This window comes from Chrysemys picta, chromosome 3 (assembly GCF_011386835.1).
Source record: "Chrysemys picta bellii isolate R12L10 chromosome 3, ASM1138683v2, whole genome shotgun sequence".
NCBI classification, from domain to species: Eukaryota; Metazoa; Chordata; order Testudines; family Emydidae; genus Chrysemys; species Chrysemys picta.
In genome coordinates, this window is record NC_088793.1 from 20,505,386 (window position 1) to 20,517,602 (window position 12,217).

Here is a 12,217-nt window from a genome sequence, read left to right on the forward strand (position 1 = left end):
AGTGGGAAATCATTTTGGAATTGGAAAATCCACTTTGGATGCTGTCATGCAAGTGTGCAAGGCCAGTAATCGTCTCCTGCTACACAGGACTGTGACTCTCAGCCATGTTCAGGACATGATGGATTTCCAGCGATGGGGTTCCTGAACTCCAGTGGAGTGACAGATGGCAAGCATATCCCTATTTTTTCAGTAGACCACCTTGCCACAGAGTACATCAATTGAAAGGGCTATTTTTTTATGGTCATGCAAGCGCTGGTGGATCACCAGGGATGCTTCACCAACATCAGTATTGGCTGGTCAGGGAAGGTGCATGAAGCTCACATCTTTAAGAACACAGGACTTTTTCAGAAAGGTACAAGCAGGGGCCTTTGTTCTCAACCAGTGGATTACCATTGGTGATATTGAAATGCCAATAGTGATCTTGGGGGATCCAGCCTACCCCTTGCTCCCCTGGTTCATGAAGCCATGCACTGGCCACCTCGACAGCATCAACGAAAGATTCCTCTACAGGCTCAGCAGCTCAGAATGAAGTTGAATGTGCTTTTGGTAGATTGAAGGGACGTTGGCGTTGTTTACTCACAAGATTGGATCTCAGTGAGAAAAATATCCCAATGGTTATAGCTGCCTGCTGTGTCCTGCATAATACCTGTGAAGCGAAGGAGGAAAAGTTGCCGCCGGGGTGAAGGGCGGAGGTGGAGCGGCTGTCTGATAATTTTGAACAGCTATCAGAAGAGCTCAATGCGGAGCTATGTGACTCAGGGAGGTTTTGAAAGAGTACTTTAATAGCAAGCCACAGTAATATATTATAGTGTACTGTGCTCTACCTGTCTCTGCAGTTTGGGGCCCCAATAGGAATTGTGTGGTGCTTGGTGTACATCTATGAATATAACACTGGCGGTGCACCTATTAATTTTGTGGTGCTTGCTGTACATCTATGGTTATTACATGCTAGTTGTCACTGATCGTATGAGTTGTCACAGTGTATAATAACAACTAAGTGGGTGCTTTCACTACTGTAAGGCATTCTGCAGCATATATTGGGAATTAATAAAGATGAATTATTTCCCAAACAGTAGAGTTTTATTCAGTAACAAAAACACTTCCAAAAAAATTCTGTCCAAGTTAAAAGCAAATACATTAATACCTTAATAAATTTATGGAACAGAGCTTAATGAAGGAGTAGGAACATTCATGTCCATTTTAGCTACACAAACATCAACTGTGGATCTTACAGGTAAGTGTATGTGAAATTGTGGTTGTCCTTAATGTCCCCTGATGTGGAGTGGTAGGGAAAGGGATGTGGCCTCTGATGCCACCTGGATCATTGGGGGTGGGGGCGGGGTGTAAGGAGTTCTCCATTGACTGCAAAGGGAGGCAAGTCCATGATTATTGAACCTGTAGGTCCAGAACAGTTTGCAGCCTGTTTGCTGCTGGAGATGCCCTATTATGTCCTGGTGAATCTCCCTCTCCTTTTACTGCCCTTTTCTCCTGCCCACTCTTTCCTTCTCCATACAATCTGCAGCATTCATCCTCCAGGCCCTCAGTTCGCCATCTGATGCAGCACTTTTTCCTCCTTATCTGTTTCAGGCATTCCATGGGTGTGGAGGGGGATCCCCTCAAGGCTGCAACAGCAGCAGCTACAGATAAAACACACAAAGGTACCATTGTCAGAGTATAGTCTCAAAGTTAAGATTAAGAACTCCCTTCCTCCCCTAAAGTTTTAAACAAGACATGCTTATTAATACTTCTGCTTTGGAGTGCTTGTGCGCGGTACCACTCTCAGCACCAGCCATGGAGGGACTGGTTCTCCAAGGGCAAGGAGGGAATTGCTCAGTTATATGAAATTCTTAGTATAGGGCAATAGTACTGAATGCTGGCATCATTTTCCAGAAGCCGTGGTGAATGTAGCTGATATCTCACTCCTGGGGGTAACAAAGGCACAGAGAGCATACATGCTGCTGGCATCCCGAAGCCGCCTGGACCCGTATGCTGCTAGTCTGTTTATTGCAATGGTGCCTGCCAAAGTTATCACCGACTGGTGTGGGAAACTATTCTACCATGGAGGAAGAAATGAGGCTGCCACCCCCGAAACCTTTGGGAGAGAATTGAAATGTACCTCTGTGAAAGTTTCATTGAGATCTCTCAGGAGGATTCAAGGATCCCTGTGAACATAAACCAACTGCTCATCATGGCCTCCTCTGCCCCTCTACAGGGCCATGAAAAGCAGATAATTCTACCTCTCTTTGTTGTACTGCTACCTCTTCTCGTATGAATAAATTAATGAAAAGTTGATGGCATCCCCAACTTAGCAGGACACAGCTATCACCGAAATGGGAAATACAATTACACACTTACCTGAGGTTCCTTCCCCTGCATCGGGCTTTTCCATGTTTGACTGACTGGACTGCAGTGTAGTCTCAAACAGGTCCTGGCTTGTGGCATAGCTGGACCTCCCCCCCCAGTCACATGTCCCCCATCCTCCTCTTCATCCTCGTTCTTCATGCCAGGGGGGCTGTGACTCGGGCTCGTTGGAGGTATCCATGGTGGTGTATGGCGTGGTGGGGTCTCCACCAAGTACAGCATGTAGCTTTTTGTAAAGGAGCAGGTCTGTGGCTTGGCACCGGATCAACTGTTGGCTTCCCCGGCCTTCTGATATGTCTGTCGCAATTCCTTTGCTTTCACTCAGCACTGCTGCTGATCCCTGTTGTACCCCTTCTTCTGCATCCCCCGTGCAATCTGCTAGTAGATGGCCACATTTCTTTGGCTGGTCTGTAGCTGTGCTTGCAGAACTTCTTCTCCCCACAAGCCCAGGAGAGCCAATATCTCCTGTCTACTCCAGACGGGAGCACATCTGGAGTGTGTCGTCGGCAGTGTCAGCTGGGCAGTCCCACGTAACAGTGGAGAACTGCTAGGTGTGCTCACCAAGATGGACAGTCAGGAAAAGGCATTTCAAAAATTTTGGAGGGTTTTTTAAGGGAGAGGGACTTCTGGTTTCCACAAGCCCTGGGCAGCAGAGTTCACAATTGTGACCAGAGCAGTCAGTGTTGGGCATTGTGGGACAGCTGGAGGACTGTTACTGTCAACATAGGTAACGCAGTGACTACATTCACACTGTGTTGACTGCAGTACATCGACCATGGCTCAGTGCCGCTTGGGGAGGTGGTGTTACTGTGTCAGTGGAATGGAGAGCTCACGTCGGTGGGAGACAGATTTAAGTGTAGATACATGCACAGCGAGGTTGACAAAAGACAGCTTATGTTGACCTAACTTTGTAGTGTAGACCGGGCCTTACTAAGTCCTGACAAATGACAAAAAGGCACTACCAGTGTGAACACCCTTTGACTCCTCTAAGGTCTTTATCTCGTATCCCATCAGAGCTGGAACTGAACGTCACAAACCACAAGAAAGAGCTGAAATCTCAGATTGGTAGACTTCAATCAGTTAGAGACCTGGTAGGTTATGAAACATCAGATCTTTTAAAACTCACTTTGATCTGATGAATATCTTGATTCCACCTCCTCTTTCATTCTAGCTTGAATGTAACTTTGACAAACAGCTAAAGCCAAACCAAATCTGGTACACTTTTATGCATGTGCTTAACTTTACTACCATGAGTAGGTCCCATTGATTTCATAGTAAATTGGAAAAGTAAAATTAAGCATGTGCTTGTTTGCAAAATCAGAGCCTAATAGAGTATTGCCAACCAGAAGCATTCAAAAATCATAAGTCAGGCCCCCCAAAAATCATTACATTGTCTTAAAAAGTGAGAGTTATTTAGGAAAAAAAAACTTTTGGATTTTTATTACTTGCCTTCAGGTTGTTAAGTCTTTAGGGTTCTTGTTTTGTAGCTTTTTTTTTCTGCAACCCCAAGGGCTAGAAGATTTTTATGAAAATTGAGATTCTCATGATTCCAGAAGCTGGGACTATCAAAAAAATACTATGGCAAGAGTTGGCAATACTGCTAATAACAATAATAATACTGCTTATTTAGCTTTTCTAATTTAATTGTCCAAGCTGAGAAAACGTATAAAGGAAAGAGCACCAGTGGTAAATAGCAAAGTAGATTTTTTAAACTTATTTCTATCTTAATCAGTTACCAAACTGAAGTCCATGGAGAACTTCCTGGTGGTCAGCAGAGAGCTGGCTGGTGATATAGTCCTCTTCTGTCCCCATTCCCCTTCTCATTGTTCCTATATATTACACTGCATTGAAGGAAGCTAAAAATGTATTGTTTTCCTAGTACTAATTTTTCATCTATGTAATTGCTCTAATTGTCATGAGGATGTTGCATGACGGTGGTGGGTCTGTGAGACAATCTCTCTCTGTAAAGATGGAGTCCACAGTATGAAAAAGATTGAAAACTCCCTAAGTTAAAATATTTGCAATATAAATATAGAAATAGGCCTTTTAAAATGATGGGTTTTAACATGATCTTGTCTCTTTACGTAGAAAATATATCAGACTTGTCAATTTTGCCCTAAGTCTTTTATTTTCTTCCCTTCACTGTTGTCACTGGGCTTGTGAAGCATTTTTTGAACGTGGAAATAAGAGCTGCGTACATTGCCAGGAAGCAGTATTTGACTTGCAGGGCCTCTCCCTCTTTGTTGGGTGGGGAACCACAGCAGGAGAACAAATGTTAGCACAGGTTCTGTGTAACTGTTCAGAAGTCACAACGCCCAGGGATGGAACAGTAGATAAATATTAGCATTATTAAAATGTGTCTTTGGTTATGGCTTGGTTATGATGAAGTTGAGGTTTGTCGATTTCAAAATTATTCCATCCCCAAAAACTGGAACCTGAAGATGATTTTAGGAAATTCAATAAATGAAGACTCCTCTCTTGCTTCTAATAGTCTTGGTCTCAGAGACATTAGGAGCTTCTGGCTTATTCCGAATGGTATTCGTTCTCTCTCTTGCTGACTCACAACCGCACCCCCAAACATATACTATATAATAACTCTGCGGAATTTAGTTATAAATACTGTGTGTGGAGAAGTTTTTTGTGGATATCTGGATGTTTGTCATAAGTTCTCTGGACTATTTGTCTTTTCAAACACTCTTTGTCCATCTAAACAGCCTGTAGATTATCCAATCTAATTGGAAAGCTGTTTGCTTTATTTTTTTTCTTGTAGTTTTTGATGCAAATATTTGATTTGATTTGATTGTTTTCAAAAGCCACCGTCAATATGGCATGTATTAAATTTGTAAAGAAAAGGAAAATTAAAGGTCGGGGTTAGTTTGATGGACTCTTGTTCGTACAGAACGTTTTGGCTAACAATTATTTGCCTAGAGCTAAATGTTCATGTGTTTGTTTATACATCTCCGACATTCAACCATTTGCAGTGTAAAAACAAATACCCCTACTCTTTGCTTTCAGTTTAGACATTAGTTATAAACATCCAAGGCGTGTGGCTGCAGCACTATGCAGCAGAACTTTGCAAATTTGTACTGGTAACTCAGGGGCTTCACTGTAGATTGATTATTTCTGTAAACAATTAAGGGTCCAATTCAGCAAAGCACTTATGGCACAGAATGGAGATGGAAAAATATACACCCTCATCTAGAATACTGTATGCAGTACTGGTCACGCTATCTCAGGGTTTGTCTACATGGCAAGTTAGTGCATGGCAAGCCAGGGTATCCGCAGACCACTAGCTTGCAGTGTACTCACTGGCCATCTGGACTCTTCTAGTGTGCAATAAAAATTCCATAGTGCGCACTCACATGTTCCCACGTGGACAAGCCCTCAGAAAGAACGTTGCAGAGCTAGCTAGCTTCAAAGAAGGACAACAAGAATGATTAGGCACATGGAAACCTATCTTCATAGAGATTGAAAAGATTGGGATTGTTTACTTTAGAAAGGAGACAACTAAGCAGAGCTATGATAAAAGTATATAAGATAATGAATGGTAGAGAGACAGGAGATCGGGAGCTGTCTCACAATATAAGAACAAGGGGACGTTCAGTGTGGCCGATTCAAAACTGATAAGCAAAGCTTTTTCACTCAAGCCTTAATTAGATTGTGAAACTTATTGCCACAGGAAGTTGTTGAGGGAAAGAATTTAGTAAGGCTCAGAGAGGGATTGGATGCTTTTATGGTAACAAGATTATCCAGAGAGTTATCATAGTTAATGCTAAAAAAGAATTTTGGTGGGGATAAAAATCTCATGCTGCAGGGTTTAAACTAGTCTGTAATTAGGATGAGACTTTCTTGGGGGCACAAATTATTCCACATATGCCTGCTGTGGAGTTCTTGCTGCTTCTCTGAAGCAGCTGATGCTGGCCAGAGACAAGATAGATCCACCGGTCTGATTCAGTGGAGCTGTTCCTGTGTAGGCATGTGCTTAAATCTAACCCTATTGAGTGAAGTGCTTAATCACTTGCGTACTTGCTTTGTTGAAGCAGGGCCTAATTGAATAAACTTGATTGTTTTGTTTTTTTTAACTCAATGATACTACATCATAAAATGTATTTAACGTTAATGAATAGGTGCAGTTGAGTTCTAATTACTGAATGTTTCGTGTATACTAGTAATTGGTCTGTAATATAGTCATTGCTATTAAAATGTCAGCATTTTCTAAACCGAGTGGAAAACCTGAGATTTCAGTTACCAAAGAGCAGTAACTATTTTGGCAAATGTGCTGCCATTTTAAGGCCTGATTTTCAGGGGTTCTGATCACTTGCAGCTCCCGTTGAGTTCAGCTGGAGTGTTAGCTCAGTGCTTTTGAAAATCAAGCAATAAGTGACCACTCTGTATGTTATAAAAATAACGAAGACTGAGTAATATGAGAATTTACGACATATCTATTCCTTTTTGCTAACACATGAGATCACTCTTTTTTGTGAGAATTATCAGGTTTTTTTGATTTAGCAAAGTAAGCATTACTGACAGCATTCATTTTATACGTATTCTGGGCTTAGAGCCTCAGCTGGGGTAAATGATGGTAGCGTCATTGAAGTACGTGATACTGTAGCCATTTATATAAGCTGAGCATCAGCCCTTACAGGTTTAATAGGACCTGAATGACTTGAAATATTTACTTTTCTAGGGTGTGCTGATCTCCAAACTCTTGATACTATGCAGCCAATGGAAAGGAAAAGACAGGGCTACATTCATGAGTTGATCCAGACTGAAGAGAGGTACATGGACGATCTTCAGCTTGTCTTAGAGGTGAGTTACTTGGAAACAAAAGGTGTTTTAAACAACTGTCAAAGCAAAGCCTTCAATGTCTTCAATGTCTCTTCTTTATCAGATGATCATTATGACATTTGATTCATAGCTGAGTTGTGTAAATCTATGAAGTCCGAGGGCTGGTCTTCACTGTGGGGGTAAGTCGACCTAAGTTACACTACTCCAGCTATGTGAATGACGTAGCTGGAGTCAACGTGGCTTAGGTCAACTTACCCTGGTGTCTTCACTGCGCTGCGTCGACGGGAGACGCTCTCCGGTTGACTTCCCGTACGCTTGGAGAGCTGGAGTACCGGGGTCGACCAAAGAGTGCTCTGCAATCGATTTAGCGGGTCTTCGCTAGACCAGCCGTCCCGTATAGACCCTGCGGCGTGGCGTAAAAGGCACCTAGTTCACATTAATGTAGTCCTGTGGGGCAGTTAGAGCACTTTACATAACACACCTCTCTGGCATGCCATGCGTGCAGACAAGCCCTTAGACAGCTATTGTCTGTAGTCATCTTTTAAATAACTCTGCAAGTTCTCCTTTGCTACTACCGTCAGACTATTTTAAGGAAGCCAGCCTATCCCCAGTGCCTTACAGATTTCATTCAAGCCAGTTACTGAATTGCTTGCTCTAGGACTACATTGCTGCTTCAGTATTTATCTTCCTCCCCTAGAGAAACACCCCTTTCCCTCTGGCATTACCCTGAGTTGTGGTTCCTAAAGCAAAAAAAAACATTTAAATATTTTTGCAAGTACTGCATATTCTCTCACTTGAGTAACTCTTTTCTCCTAAAGGACCTTCTGACTTAGTATTTAGTATTTATGTATCACCCTTTACCTTCAACGTTGGTCTGAGACACTCAAATATTATGGTGATGAGCACAGTATAAGTATCTATATAGAACAGAATAGTCTATAGAGGTCAAAGTGCTTTATAAATGTTAGCTAGTTCTCACATACTATCAGCATGGGATAGGTAAGTAATGCCTACATTTTATAAGTGGGGGAAACTGAGGCAGCGGTTGAGCAACATGCTGCAGGGGAAACTATCACAGTTCAGGGTAACTGCACCAGTATTCCTCCTCCATGGTCCAGCAAGGGCACCAACTCTTAGGCTGCTTCTCCCAGCTGTCTCTCCCTCCCTTCTGACCGGGGTTTTTCCAGGATCCACCGTTCCCTGCCTACCCTGGGAGTTGCCCAGCAAGACAGACTGGCTCACCAAGCCTTCTCCTGGGAGTGTATAAACAACACAATTACCCACAGTTAATTTACCACACAGCCTTTCTGAGCAATCACATTTATTCTTAGGGTAAAAATATTACAGTTAAACATTCTTAGCATGTGAGCAAAAGTTAAGTCTTAGGAAGCCATGCTGTGGTGGTGGTAGTTTGGGCTATGCGAAGTTCGTGTAAAGGTGGTGGTGTGACGGGTTGGGTCACAGAAACCCTCTTGGGAGCTGCCACCCGATGTGCCAAGACTACTTCTATCCCGCCTTCCCTGCCAGCTCAGGACTCCAGCACCCTGTCTTGCTGAGCCAGACACTCCCGTCTGCTCCAACAAAGACCCAGGGTCTGAATTACTTGCCCCAAAGCTGCAGGCTTCACTGAAAGCTAACAAGTGTTCCTGTCTTTAACACTCAGATGCCCAACTCCCAATGGGGTCTAAACCCAAATAAATCCGTTGTACCCTGTATAAAGCTTATGCAGGGTAAACTCATAAATTGTTCGCCCTCTATAATGCTGATAGAGAGATATGCACAGTTGTTTGCTCCCCCAGGTATTAACACATACTCTGAGTTAATTAATAAGTAAAAAGTGATTTTATTAAATACAGAAAGCAGGATTTAAGTGGTTCCAAGTAGTAACAGACAGAACAAAGTAAGTCACCCAGCAAAATAAAATAAAATGCACAGATCTATGTCTAATAAAACTGAATGCAGATAATCTCACCCTCAGAGCTGCTTCAGTAAGTTTTTTCCTCAGACTGGACACCTTCCAGGCTTGGGCACAATTCCTTCCCCTGGTACAACTCTTGTTCCAGCTCAGGTGATAGCTAGGGGATTTTTCATGATGGCTCCTCCTCCTCCTTTTGTTCTGTTCCACCCCTTTATATATCTTTTGCATAAGGCGGGAATCCTTTGTCCCTCTCTGGGTTTCCACCCCCTCCTTCTCAATGGAAAGACACCAGGGTAAAGATGGATTCCAGTTCAGGTGACATGATCACATGTCACTGCAAGACTTCATTGCCCACTTGCCACCACACACGTATACAGGAAGACTTACAGGTAAAACACACCCATCTGCAGACAATGGTCCTGGTTAATGGGAGTCATCAAGATTCCAAACCACCATTAATGGTGCACACTTTGCATAATTACAATAGGCCCTCAGAGTTATATTTCATATTTCTAGTTTCAGATACAAAAGGGGTACATTTATACAAATAGGATGATCACACTCAGTGGATTATAAGCTTTGTAATGATCCCTTACAAGAGACCTTTTGCATTAAACATATCCCAGTTACGTTATATTCACTTATCAATTTTTATAAAATCATATAGACTGCAACGTCACAGGTGGGTTCTTGGACAGGCGCTGTGCAAGCACCAACAGAGTGTACTCTCCTCTTTGGGCTCTGATTAGACTAAATTCTTGAAGCGAGGATGGTCTGTGGTTAGGATGATAGCCTGGGACTTGGAAAAGCAGGGCTCAGTTCCCAGCTCTGCCATAAACCCCCGGTGTGACCATATGGAGCCATATAAGTACCTAAGAGAGAGATCTAGATAGGCAGAGTTTCCCTCTGGAAACCAGGCATTGGTGTTGGGCTGAGACTCCTGAAAGAAGGGCTTCACCTGCATGCTAGTTAACTGTCACTGTTCCAGGACTGGCTGTATATGTGTAAATAAAAGAAGTTATGTTTGAGTATACCCCGCCTCTGCCTCTCTGATTTCTTTGCCATGGTGAAGCCCACCGGCAGGGCCCTGACACCTGCTACTACTTAGCAAAGAGGTGATGCTGGTGTCAGAATGGGACACTGCTGTTGGAAGAAGGGGCAACCATAGGAACACACAGGAAGCATCTGTAGGAAGTGATCTGGAAAAAAATTCCATTAAAGAGCTTGCTTGTCTGCAGTGATTCTCAGGAGAAATGAATGGGTGGATACCACAAAGTTCTGAATGCATCAGTGCATTACGTTTCAAACCATTAATAATTTAAGAAAAGAGAGCTGGCCATGTTCTGCTTTCTCTGTGTTTGAAGTTGTTCACGTGTCTGTTCTCTGACTGTAGGTTTTCCAGAAACGAATGGCTGAATCAGGCTGTCTCACAGAAGAAGAAATGGGATTGATCTTTGTTAACTGGAAGGAGCTCATAATGTCTAATACAAAGTTACATAAGTGAGTACAGTTAGCATGTGTGCCTCCTAAATGAGAGACCACTAATGTCTAAGCTTTCCCCAAAATAATTTATTCTCCCCCTCCACTCTGCAGGAACTGGTTTTATTGTAAGGCCTGCTCGACACTAGAAAATTAGGTTGACATAACTACGTCACTCAGGGGTGTGAAAAATCCACAACCCTGAGCGGCACAGTTATGCCGACCTAAGTTCCTGTTTAGAGGGTGCTGGGTCAATGGAAGAATTCTTCCATCAACCTAACTACCACCTCTCGGGGAGGTGAATTACCTACGTCGATGGGAGAATTCCTCCTATCAGCGTAGGTAGTGTCTACACTGAAGCGCTACAGCAGCGCAGCTGTGCCACTGTAGCATTTTAAGTGTAGACAAGCCTTCAGTGTTTCTGCTCCTGCTGATTATTTCCCACTTGATAATCCTGCTATGTCAATTCAAAGCATTTAAGTATAGTGTCACAAAGAGAGGGTTATGAGAGGGAAAGGAACAAACAACGGGAGCAGATGAACTTTTAACAGAAGGCCTTAGAAATAAAGAATATGTGAGGAAAATATATAAAACATGTTTTTCAGAGTTTTCTGAGAGTGAATTTTTGCAATGACAAACCTGTTAATTATTTACTATAAGGTGGGATGATGCTATATGCATGTACAGGGTTAAATCAGACTAGATCAGCATTTCTCAAGCTGGGGGTCTGACCTAAAAGGGGATTGCAAGGCTATTGTAGAAGGGTCTTCAGAGTGGCAGCTGCTGGCTGGGCGCCCAGCTCTGAAGGCAGCACCACCGTCAGGCGCAGCACAGAAGCAAAGGTGGCTACGGCAGGAGGCGGGGGAAGTCACCACTTTTTGTGGGGGGTCGTCACAGCCTGAAATATTTTTAAAGGGGGTTCTAGCAAAAAAAATTTTGAGAACCCCTGGACTAGATGATTATGATGGTCCCTTCTGACCTTAAAGTCTGTGGAGGCCAGTGGTTGCACTGTTTGTCCAAAAACACCTTGAAGGGGAAGGAGAAGCATTCCCACTGTTTCAGATATCACTTCCTCAGCAATCTACATCTGTTAAGCAAGTTTGTCAGTACAGCATGCGGTGCCAGCATTCAGTCAGATTTGTGATACATCCGGGGCCTAACAGTGCTGGAAGGGAGGTTTTTTTCCTGTAGGAACTCGATATTGAGTGGAATCAGGAATCCACCTGTCTGACAGATGGACATTCTGAGGCTCCAGGATTAGGCCACTTCTGAATTACAGAGTCAAACTGTGAAATTCTCTCCTCTGCAGAGCCCTGCGTGTGCGTAAGAAGACAGGAGGAGAAAAAATGCCTGTGCAGATGATTGGGGACATCCTGGCTGCCGAGCTCTCTCACATGCAGGCCTATATCAGATTCTGCAGTTGCCAGCTCAATGGAGCTGCATTGCTGCAACAGAAAACAGATGAAGAAACAGAGTTCAAAGACTTCTTAAAGGTATTCTATTCACTAGCTTCCATATTGGATCCCGGTCTCCTTTCCCCTGATGGCAGGGCATGTTCAAAAGCCTGTCCAACCAAAGGTAGACTTGTCCAGAAAAATCCAGGATTTCAGAATCCTTCCTGCATAGATACAATCCTCTGCTTTCCTATGAATCTGATATGCTGATAGTGTT

The 12,217-nt window shown here is 43.2% G+C and overlaps 1 protein-coding gene across 24 annotated transcripts in view; it reads left to right on the plus strand.

The window, feature by feature from the left end:
• Nucleotides 1–12,217, plus strand: part of ITSN2 (intersectin 2) — a 127,672-nt gene that overhangs the window by 104,677 nt on the left and 10,778 nt on the right. For 23 of the 24 annotated variants that reach the window (XR_010599374.1, XR_010599373.1, XM_065587571.1 and 20 more), the window contains 3 exons: nt 7,049–7,170; nt 10,461–10,567; nt 11,856–12,039. Coding sequence is in view for 21 of the 24 variants with exons in the window: in XM_065587571.1 (XP_065443643.1) it covers nt 7,049–7,170; nt 10,461–10,567; nt 11,856–12,039 (413 nt within the window). In the remaining 3 variants the exon portion in view is untranslated. Of the gene's footprint in view, nt 1–7,048; nt 7,171–10,460; nt 10,568–11,855; nt 12,040–12,217 lie in introns of those variants that run through there. The other variant, XM_065587580.1, reaches the window with a different exon arrangement.